Source organism: Pristiophorus japonicus, chromosome 3 (assembly GCF_044704955.1).
Source record: "Pristiophorus japonicus isolate sPriJap1 chromosome 3, sPriJap1.hap1, whole genome shotgun sequence".
NCBI classification, from domain to species: domain Eukaryota; kingdom Metazoa; phylum Chordata; class Chondrichthyes; family Pristiophoridae; genus Pristiophorus; species Pristiophorus japonicus.
Window position 1 is genome coordinate 47,599,942 of NC_091979.1, and position 22,454 is coordinate 47,622,395.

At 45.4% G+C, this 22,454-nt stretch overlaps 1 protein-coding gene across 6 annotated transcripts in view; it reads right to left on the bottom strand.

Annotated features, from left to right (window-relative positions):
- Positions 1–1,455: 1,455 nt before the first annotated feature.
- The window catches only part of lypd6 (LY6/PLAUR domain containing 6), a 404,421-nt gene continuing 383,422 nt past the window's right edge, over positions 1,456–22,454 (bottom strand). For 5 of the 6 annotated variants that reach the window (XM_070874415.1, XM_070874414.1, XM_070874417.1 and 2 more), the window contains exons 3-5: positions 7,892–7,990; positions 4,215–4,345; positions 1,456–1,718 (exon numbers count right to left, since the gene is read on the bottom strand). In XM_070874415.1, coding sequence (XP_070730516.1) covers positions 1,551–1,718; positions 4,215–4,345; positions 7,892–7,990 — 398 coding nt within the window. In that variant the 3' untranslated portion in view covers positions 1,456–1,550. Of the gene's footprint in view, positions 1,719–4,206; positions 4,346–7,891; positions 7,991–22,454 lie in introns of all 6 variants that reach the window. The other variant, XM_070874418.1, reaches the window with a different exon arrangement.

Here is a 22,454-nt window from a genome sequence, read left to right on the forward strand (position 1 = left end):
ACGTATCTTGTGCCCTTGTGTGAAAATCGCCATGCGGACTGATTTCCGAGTCAAATATTCACATGTATAATAATCTTGATATAATGGGGCAGATTCTTCTGTTCTTGCACCGGAATATATTGAACCAGCGCAGAGAGAAAAATCGGCCTTGCAGACTTGTGCTTTTCCATGCTCAATTCTTCTCTCGACGCTGTGCCCACATGATCCAATAGGTAAATGTGCCGCAATATCTCTCACTTTGATGCCCACAGTTGCACCTCCTGTTTGCTGTACTATAATCTCCCAATTGTATCTGAACTCAATTTAGTTTCCATGGCAATTCATTCTTTTGTCAGTGGTGCTGTGAGGGCAACTATTTTTTAAAATATTTGTTCACGAGATGTGGGCGTCGCTGGTAAGACTCATCCCTTATCGCCCTTGAGAGGGTGGTGGTGAGCCGTCTTCTTGAACCGTGTCCATGTGATGTTCTTTGTAGCTGTTTGGTACAACTGAGTGGCTTGCTAGGCCATTTCAGAGGGCTGTTAAGAGTCAACCACATTGCTGTGGATCTGGAGTCACATATAGGCCAGACCGGGTAAGGGCGACAGATTTCCTTTCCGAAAGGAAATTCGTGAACCAGTTGGATTTTTACGACAATCCGGGAGTTTCATGGTCACCATTACTGACACAAACATTTTATTCCAGATTTATTTAATTAACTGAATTTAAATTCCCCAGCTGCCGTGGTATGTCTCTGGAGCATTAGTACAGGCCTCTGGATTACTAGCCCAGTAACATAACCACTATGCTACCGTACCCACCCAACAAATCACAGATTCACTTGTAGGAATGCTAGTGTCAGGATTATATCTCTCAGTTTCATGGGTGCTGGGTTTTTTGATCTCGATAATGGGAGTGGGGATGGGGGTGGGAGGCTTGGTGGAGCCTAGAGCCAGAACCCTTCTTGTTTTACAAGAAGTCCTTATTGTGTGAAAAGAATGAGCAACTTCGTCAAAATCTTACACAAGAGCTTCAGAGTTCAAAGGTGAGTGCCACTGATGGTTCTATAGTGTGAAAATACTTTGGAAGATTTTTGTGCTGAGTTCATTGCACATACGTTTTTTTGAAGCTGTCATTAGAAAATATGTAAATCGTAATTTTTTTTCCCTACAGCTTTCTTTTGCAAGTTGCCCAAACTCAAAATGCTGACTCAGTTTCTCTTGAAGTCAATGCAAATGTTATGTTGATGTTCAGCAGATAATTTTGGTGTTGCCTATTTCTTTGCCATGTTAATGCCTGCGCCACACACGATAATGGATAAACAACCTATAAATATCGGTTACTGACTTCAAGTTTTCATCCTCCTTCCACTCCTTCAAAACGTTTTCTCAAACTTAAAATCTGTATACATTTTCAACAGAAAACAGTTTAATTCATATTTACTGTGAGGAAAATAAGAACTTTTGAATCCTTCTTTACAGCATATAAGACATTTCACCGTATAAATGTATCATACAAAAATAAATACTATGTTAGACGACGCTGTACATGAAAGCATAAAATAGCACCAGCTATACAACAAGCAACAACAGAAGACTGATGCACGTTAAAGTCACTGCAGACTGAAACAAATGTCGAGATGTTTGATTTATAGGAGATAATGTTGCAAGTACTGCCTGGGAGGTGTTTCTAGGTAATGGGAGGTTACAGATTGTCCCTTCACAGCATGAGGTGCAGACCTGAAAAAGATGAGAGTGACCATTATTAGATTGTTTGGTGAGGGTATTTTCGTGTTTATTTTCCGTGATCTCCTGGATCATTAATTAAATAAACATGACAGTATTCGGCAGATAAGAGCAGCTTGTGTAAAAAAAAGTAGTTGCTTTTATGTAGCGTCCTTCACAATCTCAGGACATCAGAACATAAGAAATAGGAACAGGAGTAGGCCATTTGGCCACTCTAGCCTGCTCCGCCATTCAATAAGATCATGGTTGATCTGATCATGAACTCCGCTCCACTTCCCTGCTCGCTCCCCATAACCCTTTACTCCCTTATCGCTCAAAAATCTGTCTATCTCCGCCTTAAATATATTCAATGACCCAGCTTCCACAGCTCTCTGAGGCAGAGAATTCCATAGATTTACAACCCTCAGAGAATAAATTCCTCCTCATCTCAGTTTTAAATGGGCGGCCCCTTATTCTGAGACTATGTCCTCTAGTTTTTGTTTCCCCTATGAGTGGAAATATCCTCTCTGCATCCACCTTGTTGAGCCCCCTCATTATCTTATATATTTCGATAAGATCACCTCTCATTCTTCTGAACTCCAATGAGTAGAGGCCCAACCTACTCAACCTATCTTCATAAGTCAACCTCCTCATCTCCAGAATCAACCTAGTAAACCTTCTCTGAACAGCCTCCAATGCAATTATATCCCTCTTTAAATACGGATACCAAAGCTGTACGCAGTACTCTGGGTGTGGCCTCACTAATACCCTGTATAGTTGTAGCAGGACGTCTCTGCTTTTATAATCTTCCCCCTTGCAATAAAGGCCACCATTCCATTTGCCTTCCTGATTATTTGCTGTACCTGAATACTAACTTTTTGTGTTTCATGCACAAGGATCACCAGGCCCCTCTGTATTGCAGCACTTTGCAATTTTTCTCCACTTAAATTATAACTTGCTTTTCTATTTTTTCTGCCAAGCTGGATAACCTCACATTTTCCCACATCATACTTCATCTGCCAAAGTTTTGCCCACTTACTTAGCCTGACTATATCCCTTTGCAGATTTTTTTGTGTCCTCCTCACAATTTGCTTTCCCACCCATCTCAATCGGACATCCCAATAGGCGGTCAAGTACCTCTGACCTCCGCACCAAGGAAAATTCCAGAAACGACAGAGACCCCCGTCGTAACTGGGCGCCTTTTCCCCTAGTGGTTCCACCAATCACCTGCATAAAATTTCAGAGCCCTTGTGTATTCTGATTGGGTTTAAGGTGACAGCCCCCTCAACCAAAACTAGATAAAATACTTCAGCCCGACTTCAAACCTCCCCTCCCGTGCCCGCGGCAAGTGTGGGAGGGTTCAAATGTTTGAAGCGACTTATTCACCTGCTGGCCGCGCGTCATTTTTACAGGTGCAAACTGGCCTGCTGACGAGGCCCTCGCACTCTGCATTGAAAGGCTACATTAGAGGGAGCAGCGTGCGGTGGTGCGGTGGATGGCCTGCAAGACCATCAGCAGGCCGGGGCCATCAGAGGGAGCAGCGTGCGGCGGCATACTACTGCAGGAGGGCGACGGCTACGAAGCCAGGTCGCTGATTGCAGTGCGGGCAGGCACAGCAGGATATCGAAGGAGCGGCGAGAGTTTGCAAAAGGAAGTGATCGGGGTCCAGAAGAGGCGATAGCTCGGGGCCCAGAAGAGCCGAGGACCCAGGGGCAGCACGGGCCAGCCCACTCTGCAATATGTGTGTGCACTGGGTCCATGCAGCAGAGCTGCTCTCCAGTCGTCTTGGGTAATCCTTGCCACTGGACCAAGACCTAGCTCTGTTAAGCCCGTGTGGTGGCTGGTGTGCAACGGCCACCCCACGTTAAAAAAGATCCATGCACAGGTATCTTCCACCCACCAAGATGTAGTTCAGGATTCGGAATATTAGGTCCTTCATTGAAACATCTGTGAATCATCCATTTTTGGCGTGGAAGCAAGTCATCCTCACTTCGAGGAATTGCCTACGATGATGGTGACTCGGCACAAAAGACCAGCAGGCCCAGAAAGGGTAAATACACTTGTTTTATGAAAGGTTTCCGTAGGGCCAGGAGGAGTGCTTGCACCGGACCCACAAGGAAACCTAGGGCCTCGTGCATCCCTCCCCCGACTGTAATCGCTTACCAACTCCCAGCACTTACTTGAATGCTGGGGATTGTTCCCCCAGGGCCTTGGTTCCTGACATGCTCACCCGACTCCCGCCCACCAGCCTGATGAGATTGGACCCCAGGTTTGGGAGGGAGACAGGCTCGGTATATTTAAATGACGCCTAGGAGTTAACATTGCTTGGGCTTTACGTTGGTGAGCCAGGGCAAGCTTGATACTTGCCCAGCCACCCCCATGCTTGCCTCTCAGCCCCAATTAAAATTGGAACTCTTTTGTACTCGGTTGCAAGATGACAGTATTAAGGCGAATACATCAGACTTGTAGAATATAGTCTTCAAATATGAATGCAGAACAGCACCTATTCACCTTGTTTCCTTCATTATCAGGTTGCGTACATCCCACAGATAAACACTCCCTCAGTGGTACACATCGCTTGGTGACCAATGAACTGTCGCCCTGTGCATTCATTTTATGCCTTGTGTAACAGTACTGTGTTTCTGGAAAGAAAGGAAGAAAATACAAATTATGAGAAGGTCCATTAACACTGATCATATGTTGGTTACTGGTACAGGACTTTGCGTGGAAAATTAAACAGACGCCAGGGAATTGTCACTGCATCATTGCATACAAATAGAAGCAGCAACATGAAATGTAAACTTTAGCACACGTTAATATGTTCAAGATATAAAACCCTCCTGTAGATGATCTAGTTCCTAAGCAGACCTTCAGTTTAATGAAAAAAAATAGGAAAGGGCGTCATACGAGAATAATGTTTGTGATCTCACACATCAGATCTCCTGGCCTATCATTCTGAGAAATATATATAGATTATGGTTCAACTGTTAGATTACTTTGTATTTTTTGTGGGATAATTGAGAACATTCAAAAGGATTTTGGATATACAGGTGCAGCGCCCCAAATCCGGAACCCTCGGGATCGAGGCCGTTCCGGATTTTGCGTTTTGCCGGATTTTGGAACGTCTTTCTGATGTCACGAATCCGGAAACACCCGAGCCCAGGTTTGGGTATTTCCGGATTTTGGAACTTCAAAAAAAGGGACCGGGGGGGGGTTGCTCGCCGAAGAGCTGTTTGGGTCTCCTGGTGATGAGGGGTTCGGGTGGGCCTCGGCGCCGTGGAGTTGTGAAGAGGAGCTGGTCGGGCAGTGGCGGTGAGGCGAGGCCCGAGGTCGGGCAGCCGCGGCACCTCGAGGTTGGCAGGGTCCGCATTCCGGAACATTTTACGGATTCCGGACGACCCTGCCACCAATTGGTCCGGAGTCCGGATTCTGGAACATTCTGGATTTGACGCTGCACCTGTAGTAGAGAGTTGGCGACTTTGCTGTGCAGCAGAGGAACAACCAGTATTTGGGTTAAGAATGAGTGTTCATTGCAAGCTCACTTTCAAACAAAGTAAAGGGGTGGGGTATGCACGGGCACATCGAACACTTCCTGCACGGAGTGCTGAGACTTCAGTTCATGGCTGTGAGTTCCCCCGCTCGCTCATGCCAGAAGGCAAAGGCTAGGGAAAATTGACCACTTTGGGACACTCTTTTATATCACGTAATCACAGGCTCAAAGCCAGTACAGGTTGGGATCAGACACCTATCAACTGTGTCAGGTGCTGAGGAACATAAGCATTGCTAGAATAAGAAAGGTCCACCTAGTTTGTCTTCTATTGTACTAGTAGCCGCATGGTACAATGATAATCGAGATGTTGACTTATCATAGCAAGCAATCTCTATCAATTTGCCTACAACAGACCCAGAAATAACACGAGGAAACCCGCAGGGGTGGAGAGCTTTGGGAACCATGGGCTCAATTTTCCACATTGCAGATTTTTGGCGTAGTTGAAGAGTTCTGGACAATTTTATTGTGCCCAACTACGGCAAACAAAAAGTTACAAGTTTCCCTGTTTTAACTTGTGAATGTGGCCCGGCATAGACCTTAAGCTCTGTAGATGGAGCCTAATATCGGCGTCAAAAAGATCGAGTTGCCAGGGTAACGAGGGACACACTGCGGGCTGAGGCTGGAAAGTGAAACATACAACACATTTTGGCCAGCAACCTGCACAAGCACCTTGCACATTGCAGCTATTTATGGCAGCAGCTCACCAACATGAAAATATTAAAGTCTTTGTGCCAAAAGTCCATGCTGTAAACTCTAAGTATTGAAAAAGCCCCTCTCACGCCCCTGCTGGTGTCCGGTGTCACTCCTAGCTCAGGCTGAATGCCCCCCTCTGCCCCGTCTCCTCTACCACCACACCCCCACCCCCCCTCCCGCTGCCCGACCGTGGAACTGGATTTTCTGCATTGATTCTCTTAGTTGCGTTGATTTTGTTAACTGCCCAGAAGGTTTTTCAGAGCGGTCACATGCACCATCTTAAAAGAAAATTATAGTTGGCCAAACTTGCTTAAATGGCCAGAATTGGCGCGGGTGGCAGGTTATGCCCCCAATGAGGTAAAAATATTGTGAATTACACTGGCGCAGAAACTTTGGGGAAACTTGGAGATTTGAATTTACTCCCCCAAAAAAAGTGCACGCCAAAAAAACGTCGCCAATAATTGGGGAAAATTGAGCACCATAGGTTTAAAGTCACCTGTTCAACTCAAAAATAATGCTATACTTAGCACATGTCATGTCTCAGAACACTCAAACTGTATCTAAAATTGTTATTTTCTGCAGAATGGTGTCTGGTGCAGGAAGAGTGAATGAAATGAAATAAGTTCAGAATAGGTAAAGTGGTGCAGGGTCCAACATACCACTCACCATTTCATTCATTGCAATATTGGAGCAGGTATTCCCGTTCTTGCACCTTGGAGTGCTTGGACACAGCACACAAGAGGAAAATTGAGGGGGAGAGTAGTGGGGGGAGGGGGTGGGGTGGATCACACATTGGTAGCAAATCCCACCTAATCTTCCTACTATACAAGTTTATGGCTGGAAAATCACAGCCATGTCTGAGCCTGTTCTCATTTCCACCTGCTGCATCTGTGCATGTGCAGGTGGGAGCCTACTGGATGAGAACCATGAGAGGCAACTCTGGCCGATTTCTCCCTCTCTAACACTGCACATTGAGACCAATTATAGTGCCCTTACTGCCCTCCCAGCAGTGATCGCCTAACAAGGGGTGGAGCTTCTCTGGTCTATAGGACGCAGATGCTCAAGGAGTTATAGAAAAAACCCAGCTATTTTGGAGATGCTCACAGACAAAGGGTTAAATATTGTATAGCTGTTTTAAGGAAATATCTTATCTTCACTCTTTTTATTGGAATTCTGCATTTCAAATTAGGACCGGCGCAATCTGTGATAAGAATAGGGAATTTTCACTAGTGTATATTCATCTTATGCCTGACCTTGATATTCAACTACGACAAAGACCAAAGTTAGATAAACTTGACCTGTAAAAAGCAAACATATGGCATTCCACATACTCCATGGGTTCACTGTGTTAGTTGTTAAAATGCATTCTGGAATGTATATCACAGATCGGCCTGTTAAACAGCTATCTGCTGCAGTGAATTATTGTTTTTAATTAATGATCACATTCCTGGGCAGTCAAATGAACAGTCGCATTCCTCTCCTAAGGGATGTGCCAGGCCTGGCAAGCGACAGCAGGTGGGAATTCATCTCGCTTGTTGGGAGGGAGTTCTGGCACATTGTCAACATGTTTGTGTATAGTAAATAGAGGAGCCTGCTAGTTACTGCAAGACTAAAGGTTCACATCGGGGCGGGGCAGGGCGGGGAGAGTGGTAGACAAAGCTTAAGGAACTGGGTAGGAGTGACATATTTCCCCAATCATTTTGCGCATATTTTTTCACTTGCTTACACAAGATCCTCACCAAAGTGCCTTGTCCTGTGTTGCATCTTTATCTCCTTTGTTGTTAATGGAACCTAACTCCACGCTGGTAAGAAAGTTGATATGGACTGCATTGCAGGGGAGTGTCTAGTGTGAGCATCCTGGTTAAATAAGTGCAGCAGCAAAATACACTGGGCCAGGTCGAGATGGTGTACTTAATGATAGCATTATTCTGCAGTCTGCACATACCTCTTGGGCAGTAGATGTCTGGAGCCCACCGGTTGCACTCGTAATTATCTGCTGCATTTTCACACGTAAAACATTTGAACCCACCGGGATAAGGTGTTGCTGCAAAAGAACAAACATTCATTTGGCTTGAAAGTTCTTGAAATAGTATTTAGCAACTGACGCATTAGCTATAAAGAGCAGCAAAATATAGCAGGAAAATGTAAACCGAGTAATACAAAGGTGCACACAAGCTCAGCTGTCAATATTACCCTCTTCTGCAAAATCAGATATCAATCCTGTCTGAATTAAAGTTCCAGTTATGGGTTTTTCAACGTCCAATAATGACAGATTTCAGCACTGAATGACCTGAAAGCAGTACTAGTTCATCCCATTGAACTGATTGGGCCTATAATGGGGATCGTTTAAAATGGGAACATTTCTGGACTGTACTGTCCTTTGGACTCTTCAAATTACAGATTTAAATATTACATAATGCTGATAAATGTCATTATTCTTTTCGTATTTACCCTTAATTTAAAATGAGACTTTCAAAAGCATATTTTAACATAGTTAATGTTGTGACAACGTCCAAAGTCAGTCATTCAATTCACACCAGTACTCCACAATACTGTATGTGTGTGTTATCGGTTAAATGATGAGAATATGGAAAACAAATGGTGTCGGCTGTGGCTCAGTTGGTAACCTTCTGCCTCAGAGTGCTATGTGCTCAAGTCGCACTCCAGAGACTTGAGCACATGATCCAGGCTGACATTCCAGTGATGATAGGGCAAGATGAGGTAAAGTGGGAGGAGGCTCGTGTGGAGCATAAGCACCAGCATAGCCTGTTTCTGAGCTGTAAATACTATGTTAAACTGAGGTGACTCTTCTTTGTTACATGATCCTGGAACAAAATGATAAATTAATTTGCACAACTTTAGAGGAGATCAATTTGATTGGAAACATTCAACCACGATTGATTAAAGTTGATCTTAGAAAATTCCATTAGAAGTTTATGATTAATGAATAGCAATGATGTAATGCTGTGACATGAGCAAACTGATAATCATATGATAATGTATATATAGTCCATATAACCATCAGATAGCAGTTCTGATTTCAGGGACTGGGTGACCAGGACTGACGAGATGAAAATGTCCTTGTTTTTCCAGTTATAAAGATTTTCAGCAAAAGTTTGTTCTGTTACAATTCAGGAATTTTCAGGTTTTCGCAACTTCGCCCATTTTCGGGCGATAATCGCGGAGATAAGTTTTTTTTACCGCTGGATTACCGTTACTGCCAGAGCGCGTAACTTTCGGCAAACGGTGAAGATTGTTAGTGTTAGCAATAACTCCAGCACTGCACAACAGAATTTGTGCGCTGGAGCCGAAAGTTGCCACCCAAAAAGAAAATCGGACCTCCTGCGCATGCACGAATTATTATTTTTTTTCTTCCTGCGCTTCTGGTCAGCTGTCGATTGCAAACGCTAATGTAGGCAGGGAGCACCCGTGCATGCGCGATACACCCAAGGCTGAATCAGCCATTTTGCAAGTTGATTTTCACGACGGAGGATGAGGAGAGTAGACAGCGAGCCAGAAGGTTCAGCTCAGAGGCAAACAAGGCAAACAAGGCCCTTGTCCGTGCCGCAGAATGAAGATGGGCCGAATTAAACAGGAGGGGTGGAAGTAGACCTCTCCCATTGGTCTTTAGAAAAATTCAGAGCGGAATAGCTGAGGAGGTCTCTGCCGTCAACACTGTCTGAAGGATCCCCACACAGTGCCGGAAGAAGTTCAACGATCATTGCAGGGTCGTTAGAGTAAGTACAATTTTAAATCTGACACACTATTTGTTCTCATGCTGAGGGTATAGATAGGCTTAGTGTTGCACCCTATTTGCCATGAGCGATCTTTACACATTATTGAGATTGCTTTCTGAGATCTTAAAAGATGTTTCTGCACTTCGCTGTCTTCCTCGTGAACCACGTGCAATTTCCATGGCCATTAAACAGTATGGTAAAAGTGTTTTGATGGCTATGTGTGTGTGCCGCAAGAGCAGATGGACCCTCTGGTAGCTATTCCTATTGTCATCTTTGCAGGCAAAGTTGTCCCACAACCGCTGGGAACAGCAGCGGACGGCACCAAACCATACCATTGGGGTAAGTCCTGCACAGTGTCATGCAGTGTCTGTGGACTAGGGTTGGGACAATGTGATATAGTGTCTGTGGACTAAGGTTGGGGCAATGTCATGCAGTGTCTCTGGACTACATATAATGGAGTAGCAGCGGTCCTTCAAATGAGCCTGTGCTATGTGACCTTACTCATGTCACCCTGACCCCTCCGCTGCTGCTAACCACTCTGTCGTTTTCTATTTCCAGATGAGGAGCTGCAGGTGCCAAATCCTTCAGGGTCCATCTGCTCTTGCAGCACACATGTATGAGAGTAGCTTGCAGGGAACATAAAAACTGACTGCAAAAGCTTCTATAGATATGTGAGGAGAAAAAAATTAGTGAAGACAAATGTAGGTCCCTTGCAGTGAGAATCAGGTGAATTTATAATGGGGAACAAAGAAATGGCAGAACAATTGAACAAATACTTTGGTTCTGTCTTCAGTAAGGAAGACACAAATAACCTTCCGGAAATAGTAGGGGACCGAGGGTCGAGCGAGAAGGAGAAACTGAAGGAAATCCTTATTAGTCAGGAAATTGTGTTAGGGAAATTGATGGGATTGAAGGATGATAAAACCCCAGGGCCTGTTAGTCTGCATCCCAGAGTATTTAAGGAAGTGGCCCTAGAAATAGTGGATGCATTGGTGGTCTTTCCAACATTCTATAGACTCTGGATCAGTTCCTATGGATTGGAGGATAGCTACTGTAACCCCACTTTTTAAAAAAGGAGGGAGAGAGAAAACAGAGAATTATAGACCAGTTAGCCTGACATCAGTAGTGGGGAAAATGTTGGAATCAATTATTAAAGATGAAATAGCAACGCATTTGGAAAGCAGTGACAGGATAGGTCCAAGTCAGCATGGATTTATGAAAGGGAAATCATGCTTGACAAATCTTCTGGAATTTTTTGAGGATGTAACTAGTAGATTGGACAAGGCGAACCAGTGGATGTGGTGTATTTGGACTTTTAAAAGGCTTTTGACAAGGTCCCACACAAGAGATTGGCGTGCAAAATTAAAGCTCATGGTATTGGGGGTAATGTATTGACGTGGATAGAGAACTCGTTGGCAGACAGGAATCAAAGAGTAGGAATAGAAACATAGAACGATAGAAATTAGGTGCAGGAGTAGGCCATTCGACCCCTCGAGCCTCCAGCGCCATTCAATAAGATCATGGCTGATCATTCAACCTCAGTACCCCTTTCCTGCTTTCTCTTCATACCCCTTGATCCCTTTGGCCGTAAGAGCCATATTTAACTCCCTTTTGAATATATCTAACGAACTGGCCTCAACAACTTTCTCCGGTAGAGAATTCCACAGGTTAACCACTCTCTGAGTGAAGAAGTTTCTCCTCATCTCGGTCCTAAATGGCTTATCCCTTATTCATAGACTGTGACCCCTGGTTCTGGAACGCCCCAGCAACGGGAACATTCTTCCTGCCTCTAACCTGTCCAACCCCGTCAGAATTTTATATGTTTCTATGAGATCCCATCTCATTCTTCTAAACTCCAGTGAATACAAGCCCAATTGATCCAGTCTCTCCTCATATGTCAGGCCTGCCATCCCAGAATCAATCTGGTGAACCTTCGCTGTACTCCCTCAATAGCAAGACCGTCCTTCCTCAGATTAGGAGACCAAAACTGACCACAATATTCCAGGTGAGGCCTCACCAATGCTCTGTACAACTGCAGTAAGACCTCCCTGCTCCTATACTCAAATCCTCTAGCTATGAAGGCCAACATGCCATTTGCCTTCTTCACCACCTGCTGTACCTGCATGCCAAACTTCAATGACAGATGTACCATGACATCCAGGTCCCGTTGCACCTCCCCTTTTCCTAATCTGTCACCATCCAGATAATATTCTGTCTTCCTGTTTTTGCCACCAAAGTGGATAACCTCACATTTATCCACATTATACTGCATCTGCCATGCATTTGCCCATTCACCTAACCTGTCCATGTCACCCTGCAACTTCTTAGCATCCTCTTCACAGCTCACACCACCACCCAGTTTAGTGTCATCTGCAAACTTGGAGATATTACATTCAATTCCTTCATCTAAATCATTGATATATATTGTAAATAGCTGGGGTCCCAGCACTGAGCCCTGCGGCACCCCACTAGTCACTGCCTGCCATTCTGAAAAGGACCCGTTTATTCCGACTCTCTGCATCCTGTCTGCCAACCAGTTCTCTATCCACGTCAATGCATTACCCCCAATAACATGTGCTTTAATTTTGCACACCAATCTTTTGTGTGGGACCTTGTGAAAAGCATTTTGAAAGTCCAAATACACCACATCCACTGGTTCTCCCTTGTCCACTCTACTAGTTACATCCTCAAAAAATTCGAGAAGATTTGTCAAGCATGATTTCCCTTTTATAAATCCATGCTGACTTGAACCGATCCTGTCACTGCTTTCCAAATGCGCTGCTATTTCATCTTTAATAATTGATTCCAACATTTTCCCCACAACCAATGTGAGGCTAACCGGTGTATAATTCTCTGCTTTCTCTCTCCCTCCCTTTTTTAAAAAGTGCTGTTACATTAGCTAGCCACCAGTCCATAGGAATTGATCCAGAGTCAATGGAATGTTGGAAAATAAACACCAATGCATCCACTATTTCTAGGGCCACCTCCTTAAGTACTCTGGGATGCATTGTATCAGGCCCTGGGGATTTATCGGCCTTCAATCCCATCAATTTCCCTAATACAATTTCCTGACGAATAAGGATTTCCTCCAGTTCCTCCTTTTCGCTAGACCCTCGAACCCCGAGTATTTCCAGAAGGTTATTTGTGTCTTCCTTAGTGAAGACAGATCCAAAGTATTTGTTCAATTGGTCAGCCATTTCTTAATTCTCCATTATAAATTCACCTGATTCTGACTGCAATGGACCGACATTGGTCTTCACGAATCTTTTTCTCTTCACATATCTATAGAAGCTTTTGCAGTCAGTTTTTATGTTCCCTGCAAGCTTCCTCTCATACTGTATTTACCCCCTCCTAATTAGACCCTTTGTCCTTCTCTGCTGAATTCTAAATTTCTCCCAGTCCTCAGGTTTGCTGCTTTTTCTGGCCAATTTATATGCCTCGTCCTTGGATTTAATACTATCCCTAATTTCCCTTCTTAGCCATGGTTGAGCCAGCTTCCCAGTTTTATTTTTACTCCAGACAGGGATAGAAACATAGAAAATAGGTGCAGGAGTAGGCCATTCGGCCCTTTGAGCCTGCACCGCCATTCAATGAGTTCATGGCTGAACATGCAACTTCAGTACCCCATCCCTGCTTTCTCGCCATACCCCTTGATCCCCCTAGTAATAAGGACTACATCTAACTCCTTTTTGAATATATTTAGTGAATTGGCCTCAACAACCTTCTCTGGTAGAGAATTCCACAGGTTCACCACTCTCTGGATAAAGAAGTTCCTCCTCATCTCGGTCCTCAATGGCTTACCCCTTATCCTTAGACTGTGACCCCTGGTTCTGGACTTCCCTAACATTGGAACATTCTTCCTGCATCTAACCTGTCTCTACCCGTCAGAATTTTAAACATTTCTTTGCGATCCTCTCTTATTCTTCTGAACTCCAGTCAATACAAGCCCAGTTGATCCAGTCTTTCTTGATATGTCAGTCCCGCCATCCTGGGAATCAGTCTGGTGAACCTTCACTGCACTCCCTCAATAGCAAGAATGTCCTTCCTCAAGTTAGGAGACCAAAACTGTATACAGTACTCCAGGTGTGGCCTCACCAAGGCCCTGTACAACTGTAGTAACACCTCCCTGCCCCTGTACTCAAATCCCCTCGCTATGAAGGCCAACATGCCATTTGCTTTCTTAACCGCCTGCTGTACCTGCATGCCAACCTTCAATGACTGATGGACCATGACACCCAGGTCTCGTTGCACCTCCCCTTTTCCTAATCTGTCACCATTCAGATAATAGTCTGCCTCTCTGTTTTTACCACCAAAGTGGATAACCTCACATTTATCCACATTATACTTCATCTGCCATGCATTTGCCCACTCACCTAACCTATCCAAGTCACTCTGCAGCCTCATAGCATCCTCCTCACAGCTCACACTGCCACCCAACTTAGTGTCATCCGCAAATTTGGAGATACTACATTTAATCCCCTCGTCTAAATCATTAATGTACAATGTAAACAGCTGGGGCCCCAGCACAGAACCTTACGGTACCCCACTAGTCACTGCCTGCCATTCTGAAAAGTACCCATTTACTCCTACTCTTTGCTTCCTGTCTGCCAACCAGTTCTCAATCCACATCAGCACACTACCCCCAATCCCATTGCTTTAACTTTGCACGTTAATCTCTTGTGTGGGACCTTGTCGAAAGCCTTCTGAAAGTCCAAATACACCACATCAACTGGTTCTCCCTTGTCCACCCTACTGGAAACATCCTCAAAAAATTCCAGAAGATTTGTCAAGCATGATTTCCCTTTCACAAATCCATGCTGACTTGGACCTATCATGTCACCTCTTTCCAAATGCGCTGCTATGACATCCTTAATAATTGATTCCATCATTTTACCCACTACCAATGTCAAGCTGACCGGTCAATAATTCCCTGTTTTCTCTCTCCCTCCTTTTTTTAAAAAGTGGGGTTACATTGGCTACCCTCCACTCCATAGGAACTGATCCAGAGTCCATGGAATGTTGTGAAATGACTGTCAATGCATCCGCTATTTCCAAGGCCACCTTAAATACTCTGGGATGCAGTCCATCAGGCCCTGGGGATTTATCGGCCTTCAATTCCATCAATTTCCCCAACACAATTTCCCGACTAATAATGATTTCCCTCAGTTCCTCCTTCTTACTGTACCCTCTGACCCCTTTTATATCCGGAAGGTTGTTTGTGTCCTCCTTAGTGAATACCGAACCAAAGTACTTGTTCAATTGGTCTGCCATTTATTTGTTCCCCGTTATGACTTCCCCTGATTCTGACTGCAGAGGACCTACGTTTGTCTTTAAAAACCTTTTTCTCTTTACATATCTATAGAAACTTTTGCAGTCCATCTTAATGTTCCCTGCAAGCTTCCTCTCGTACTCTATTTTCCCCGCCCTTATCAAACCCTTTTTCCTCCTCTGCTGAGTTCTAAATGTCTCCCAGTCCCTGGGTTTACTGCTATTCCTGGCCAATTTGTATGCCACTTGCTTGGCTTTAATACTATCCTTGATTTCCCTTGATAGCCATGTACAATTTCTGAAGTTCATCCATGTGATCTTTAAATGTTTGCCATTGCTTATCCACCGTCAATCCTTTTAAGTATCCTTTGCCAGTCTATTCTGGCCAATTCACGCCTCATAACGTCGAAGTTACCTTTCCTTAAGTTCAGGACCCTAGTTTCCGAATTAACTGTGTCACTCTCCATCTTAATAAAGAATTCTACCATATTATGGTCACTCTTCCCCAAGGGGCCTCGCACAATAAGATTGCTAATTAGTCCGTTCTCATTACACATCACCCAGTCTAGGATGTTCAGCTCTCTAGTTGGTTCCTCGACATATTGGTCAAGAAAACCATCCCTAATACACTCCAGGAAATCCTCCTCCACCGCATTACTACCAGTTTAGTTAGCCCAATCAATATGTAGATTAAAGTCGCCCATGATAACTGCTGTACCTTTATTGCACACATCCCTTATTTCTTGCTTGATGCTGTCCCCAACCTCACTACTACTGTTTGGTGCTCTGTACACAACTCCCACTAGTGTTTTCTGCCCTTTGGTATTCCGCAGCTCCGCCCATACCATTCCACATCATCCAGGCTTATGTCCCTCCTTACTATTGCTTTAATTTCCTCTTTAACCAGCAACACCACCCCGCCTCCTTTTCCTCTCTGCCTATCCTTCCTGAATGTTGAATACCCCTGGATGTTGAGTTCCCAGCCTTGGTCACCCTGGAGCCGTGTCTCCGTGATGCCAATTACATCATATCCGTTAACTGCTGTCTGCGCAGTTAATTCGTCCACCTTATTCCGAATACTCTTCCACATTGAGGCACAGAGCCTTCAGGCTTGTCTTTTTAACACACTTTGTCCCTTTAGAATTTTGCTGTAATGTGGCCCTTTTTGTCTTTTGCCTTGGGTTTCTCTGCCCTCCACTTTTACTATTCTACTTCTATCTTTTGCTTCTGCCCCCATTTTATTTCCCACTGACTCCCTGCATAGGTTCCCATCCCTCTGCTATATTAGGTTAACCTCTCCCCAACAGCACTCGCAAACACTCCCGCTAAATGCGTCCTGTTCAGAATGGCAGGCAGTGACTAGTTGCGTACCGCAAGGTTCAGTGCTGGGACCCCAGTTATTTACAATATACATTCATGATTTAAGCGAAGGAATTGAATGTAATATCTCCAAGTTTGCAGATGACACTAAGTTGGGTGGCAGTCTGAGCTGTGAGGAGGATGCTAAGAGGCTGCAGTGTGACTTGGATAGGTTAGGTGAGTGGGCAAATCATGGCAGATGCAGTATAATGTAGATAAATGTGAGGTTATCCACTTTGGGGGCAAAAACAGGAAGGCAGAATATTATCTGAAAGGTGACAGATTAGGAAAAGGGGAGGTGCAACGAGACCTGGGTGTCATGGTACATCAGTCATTGAAAATTGGCATGCAGGTACAGCAGGCAATGAAGAAGGCAAATGGCATGTTGGCCTTCATAGCGAAAGGATGAGTATAGGAGCAGGCAGTTGTACAGGGCCTTGGTGAGGCCACACCTGGAATATTATGTACAATTTTGGTCTCCTAATCTAAGGAAGGACATTCTTGCTATTGAGGGAGTGCAGCGAAGATTCACCAGACTGATTCCTGGGATGGCAGGACTGACATATGAAGAAATGGATCGACTATGCTTATATTCACTGTAATTTAGAAGAATGAGAGGGGATCTCATAGAAACATTTATAATTCTGATGGGATTGGACAGGTTAGATGCAGGAAGAATGTTCCCGATGTTGGGGAAGTCCAGAACCAGGGGTCACAGTCTAAGGATAACGGGTAAGCCATTTAGGACCGAGCTGAGGAGAAACTTCCTCACTCAGAGAATTCTCTACCGCAGAGAGTTGTTGAGGTCTGTTCGTTAGATATATTCAAAAGGGAGTTAGATGTGGCCCTTACAGCTAAAGGGATCAAGGGGTATGGAGAGAAAGCAGGAATGGGGTACTAAAATTGCATGATCAGCCATGACCATATTGAATGGTGGTGCGGGCTCGAAGGGCCGAATAGCCCACTCCTGCACCTATTTTCTATGTTTCGATGAAAACCTCCACCTCAGGCCGTCATGTTGGGGAGGAGGAGGAATTTGAGGGAGGAGTGGACGGAGCAGCCTACTCCGGTGTGGGGGGCGCCGATGCACTCGACACTTCTTTTTCCACCGATCAACACCTCATCCGAAGATGAAACATTCGCAGGCTTTCTGCCATCTGAAGTCCCGAGTACTAGCGGTGTGCAATAACACACTCCCGGGGTTGAATCCCGTATGCCGTCTCTCTGGAGAGTGAGTTGGCAAAGCTGGTCTGCTGATAGACAGGCGGACGCACAACTGGACATGGTGGGACTGTCCAGGGAGAGCGTCCAGCTCACCTGACAGCTCTTCTAGGTATTGGGTAGGATTCCCACAGCATCGTGAGACTATCTGCGAACACGACGGAGGTCGGGTTGCAGATTGTCGGTGTGAGCCGCGAAACCACCGAGGCTGTCAATGCCCATGCGCAATTGATGGCCTCCATCTGTGACATTGCAGTCCCCAGTGTCACACCCAGACCCACATCACCCGTGAGTGGCGAGGCCGAGCAAGAGGCTCGCCACTCTGAAACCGGGCTTTCTATATCCTGAGCTTCTCCAGTGGATCCACACATGCCGTCTCCATTGTCTCTCCCCCCCAATATAGCAGGACTCTGGCCGCCTTGCTGCATGAACTCTTGGTGCCATCTTGGGTAGGGTCACAACTCGAGGGAGGGTTAAGGTGAGGGCGGGTTTAAGGTGAGGGGGAGGGGGGAAAGGGCCAGAAGTAAAAGTCGTTTGGTGCAGGGGGTGCAGAGGTTGTTGTTTTGTTGTTATTTTATGAAAGTTTTAAAAGTTTACAAATTATGTTCAAGTTTAATAAACATGATTTATGTTTCAACATCATGTTTACAATGTTTATTAAATTCTTTTGTTCACCTTAATCATTCCTGTGTAGTGTCTCATTTTCAGAATAATAGGGGAAATAGTAAAAATGATGGGATAGAGTGGCCAGGCAATGGTCAAATGTACCGTTCATTCTTCAAGTAAAGCATTGAATTCTGAACTGCTGACGTAAGGCTTTTGCAGTGGCAAAATCTCCACGAGGCCGCCCCTGTGGTCGTGATGGTGGCATGGGTTCCTTGACAGGCTCCTCTTCTTCGTCTTCCTCCTCCCCTCCTCCCTTCTATCCTGAGGTGGTCCTGCAATCCCCATTGGCAAATCCTGTCCCCTCATGATGGCTAAGTTGTGTAGCATGCAGCACACCACAATGAACTCAGAGACCTGGTGAGGGAAGTATTGCAGGCAGCCTCCAGAGTCGTCCAGGCAGAGCACTCCAACTGTCTGTTCGACGATGTTGTGTGTGCTGCATGGCTCTCATTATAGGGATGCTCGGCTTCTGTCTGAGGGTTGCGGAGGGGGGTCATGAGCCAGGTGGCGAGGCCGTAACCATTGACCCCCCAGCATCCAGCTCTATCCATGTGGTTGACGCTCGAACACGCCTGAGACAGAGCTCTCACACAAGATGAAAGCATCATGGATGTTCCCTGGATATTGGGTATTGACTGCCATGAAGCACTGAGTATGGTCGTAGACGACCTGTACATTCAGGGAGTGGAATCCCTTTTGGTTTCGGTAAACCTCTGGATTGAGTAAAGAGCGATATGCGTACAGTCAATGGCACCCTGAACCTGGGGATGCCAGCAAATCATCCAAAACCTACAGCTCTCTCATTCTGAGCCTCCTTGGTCATTGGAAAGTTTGTGAAGTCCATCCTGCCTGCGTACACTGCAGTAGTCACCTAGCAAATGCTGCAATGTGGAGTACATGTCCCCTGCTGATGCCTGAAAGGAGCCAGAGGCAGAGAAGGCAAGTGCTGCAGTCACCTTCACCTCGACGGGCAATGCAGTCCTGTTGCCACTGGTAGGCAGTAGGCCTGCCTTTATGAGCTGGCATATCTCTGTGACCACTTCTTTTCGGAAGCACAGCCTTCGAACGCACTGTGCCTCAGAGAAACATAGAAACATAGAAAATAGCTGCAGGAGTAGGTCATTCGGCCTTCGAGCCTGCACCACCATTCAATAAGATCATGGCTGATCATTCCCACAGTAACTGTTTCCTGCTTTCTCTCCATACCCCTTGATCCCCTTAGCCATAAGGGCCATATCTAACTCCCTCTTGAATCTATCCAATGAACTGGCATCAACAACTCTCTGCGGTAGGGAATTCCACAGATTAACAACTCTCTGAGTGAAGAAGTTTCTCCTCATCTCAGTCCTAAATGGCCTACCCCTTATCCTCAGAGTGTCCCCTGGTTCTGGACTTCCCCAACATCGGGAACATTCTACCTGCATCTAACCTGTCCCATCCCATCAGAATCTTACATGTTTCTATGAGATCCCCTCTCATCCTTCTAAACTCCAATGTATAAAGGCCCAGTTGATCCAGTCTCTCCTCATATGACAGTCCAGCCATCCCGGGAATCAGTCTGGTGAACCTTCGCTGCACTCCCTCAATAGCAAGAATGTCCTTCCTCAGATTAGGAGACCAAAACTGAACACAATATTCCAGGTGAGGGCTTCCCAAGGTCCTGTACAACTGCAGTAAGACCTCCCTGCTCCTATACTCAAATCCCCTAGCTATGAAGGCCAACATACCAATTGCCTTCTTCACCGCCTGCTGTGCCTGTATGACAACTTTCAATGACTTATGAACCATGACACCCAGGACTCGTTGCACCTCCCCTTTTCCTAATCTGCCGCCATTCAGATAATATTCTGTCTTCGCGTTTTTGCCCCCAAAGTGGATAACCTCACATTTATCCACATTATACTGCACCTGCCATGCAGTTGCCCACTCACCTAACCTGTCCAAATCACCCTGCAGCCTCTTAGCGTCCCCCTCTTAGCTCACACCGCCACCCAGTTTAGTGTCATGGATCAGTTCTATCGAGTGGAGGGTAGCCAATGTAACCCCATCTTTTAAAAAAGGAAGGAGACAGAAAGCAGGGAATTATAGACCGGTCAGCCTGACCTCAGTAGTGGGTAAAATGATGGAATCAATTATTAAGGATGTCATAGCAGTGCATTTGGAAAGAGGTGACATGATAGGTCCAAGTCAGCATGGATTTGTGAAAGGGAAATCATGCTTGACAAATCTTCTGGAATTTTTTGAGGATGTTTCCAGTAGAGTGGACAAGGGAGAACCAGTTGATGTGGTATATGTGGACTTTCAGAAGGCTTTCGACAAGGTCCCACACAAGAGATTAATGTGCAAAGTTAAAGCACATGGGATTGGGGGTAGTGTGCTGACGTGGATTGAGAACTGGTTGGCAACAGGAAGCAAAGAGTAGGAGTAAATGGGTACTTTTCAGAATGGCAGGCAGTGACTAGTGGGGTACCGCAAGGTTCTGTGCTGGGGCCCCAGCTGTTTACACTGTACATTAATGATTTCGACGAGGTGATTAAATGTAGTATCTCCAAATTTGCGGATGACACTAAGTTGGGTGGCAGTGTGAGCTGCAGGGAGGATGCTATGAGGCTGCAGATAGGTTACGTGAGTGGGCAAATGCATGGCAGATGAAGTATAATGTGGATAAATGTGAGGTTATCCACTTTGGTGGTAAAAACAGAGAGACAGACTATTATCTGAATGGTGACAGATTAGGAAAAGGGGATGTGCAACGAGACCTGGGTGGCATGGTACATCAGTCATTGAAGGTTGGCATGCAGGTATAGCAGGCGGTTAAGAAAGCAAATGGCATGTTGGCCTTCATAGCGAGGGGATTTGAGTACAGGGGCAGAGAGGTGTTGCTACAGTTGTAGAGGGCCTTGGTGAGGCCACACCTGGAATATTGTGTACAGTTTTGGTCTCCTAACTTGAGGAATGACATTCTTGCTATTGAGGGAGTGCAGCGAAGGTTCACCAGACTGATTCCCGGGATGGCGGGACTGACCTATCAAGAAAGACTGGATTAACTGGGCTTGTATTCACTGGAGTTCAGAAGAATGAGAGGGGACCTCATAGAAACGTTTAAAATTCTGATGGGTTCAGACAGGTTAGATGCAGGAAGAATGTTCCCAATGTTGGGGAAGTCCAGAACCAGGGGTCACAGTCTAGGGATAAGGGGTAAGCCATTTAGGACCGAGATGAGGAGAAACTTCTTCACCCAGAGAGTGGTGAACCAGTGGAATTCTCTACCACAGAAAGTTGTTGAGGCCAATTCACTAAATATATTCAAAAAGGAATTGGATGAAGTCCTTACTACTAGGCGGATCAAGGGGTATGGCGAGAAAGCAGGAATGGGGTACTGAAGTTGCATGTTCAGCCATGAATTTATTGAATGGCGGTACAGGCTAGAACGGCCGAATGGCCTGCTCCTGCACCTATTTTCTATGTTTCTATGTTTCTATGTCATCTGCAAACTTGGAGATAGTACATTCAATTCCTTCCTCTAAATCATTGATGTATATTGTAAAGAGCTGGGGTTCCAGCACTGAGCTCCGCGGTACTCCACTAGTCACTGCCTGCCATTCTGAAAAGGACCCGTTTATCCCGACTCTCTGCTTCCTGTCAGCAAACCAGTTCTCTATCCACGTCAGTATATTACCCCCAATACCATGTGCTTTGATTTTGCACATCACTCTCTTGTGTGGGACCTTGTCTAAAGCCTTTTGAAAGTCCAAATACACCACATCCACTGGTTCTCCCTTGTCCACTCTACTAGTTACATCATCAATAAATTCCAGAAGATTTGTCAAGCATGATTTCCCCTTCATAAATCCATGCTGACTTGGACCGATCCTGCGCTGCTATTTCATCCTTAATAATTGATTCCAACATTTTCCCCACTACTGATGTCGGGCTATAATTACCCGCTTTCTCTCTCCCTCCCTTTTTAAAAAGTGGTGTTACATTAGCTACCCTCCAGTCCATAGGAACTGATCCAGAGTCGATAGACTGTTGGAAAATGATCACCAATGCATCCACTATTTCTAGGGCCACTTCCTTAAGTACTCTGGGATGCAGACTATCAGGCCCTGGGGATTTATCGGCTTTCAATCCCATCAATTTCCCTCACACAATTTCCTGCCTAATAAGGATATCCTTCAGAGCTGTAGGTATGAGCGCTGTTCCCTGTAAACTCATGGGGGGGGGGGTAAGGGCTCCTCCCTATACTTCTGCAAC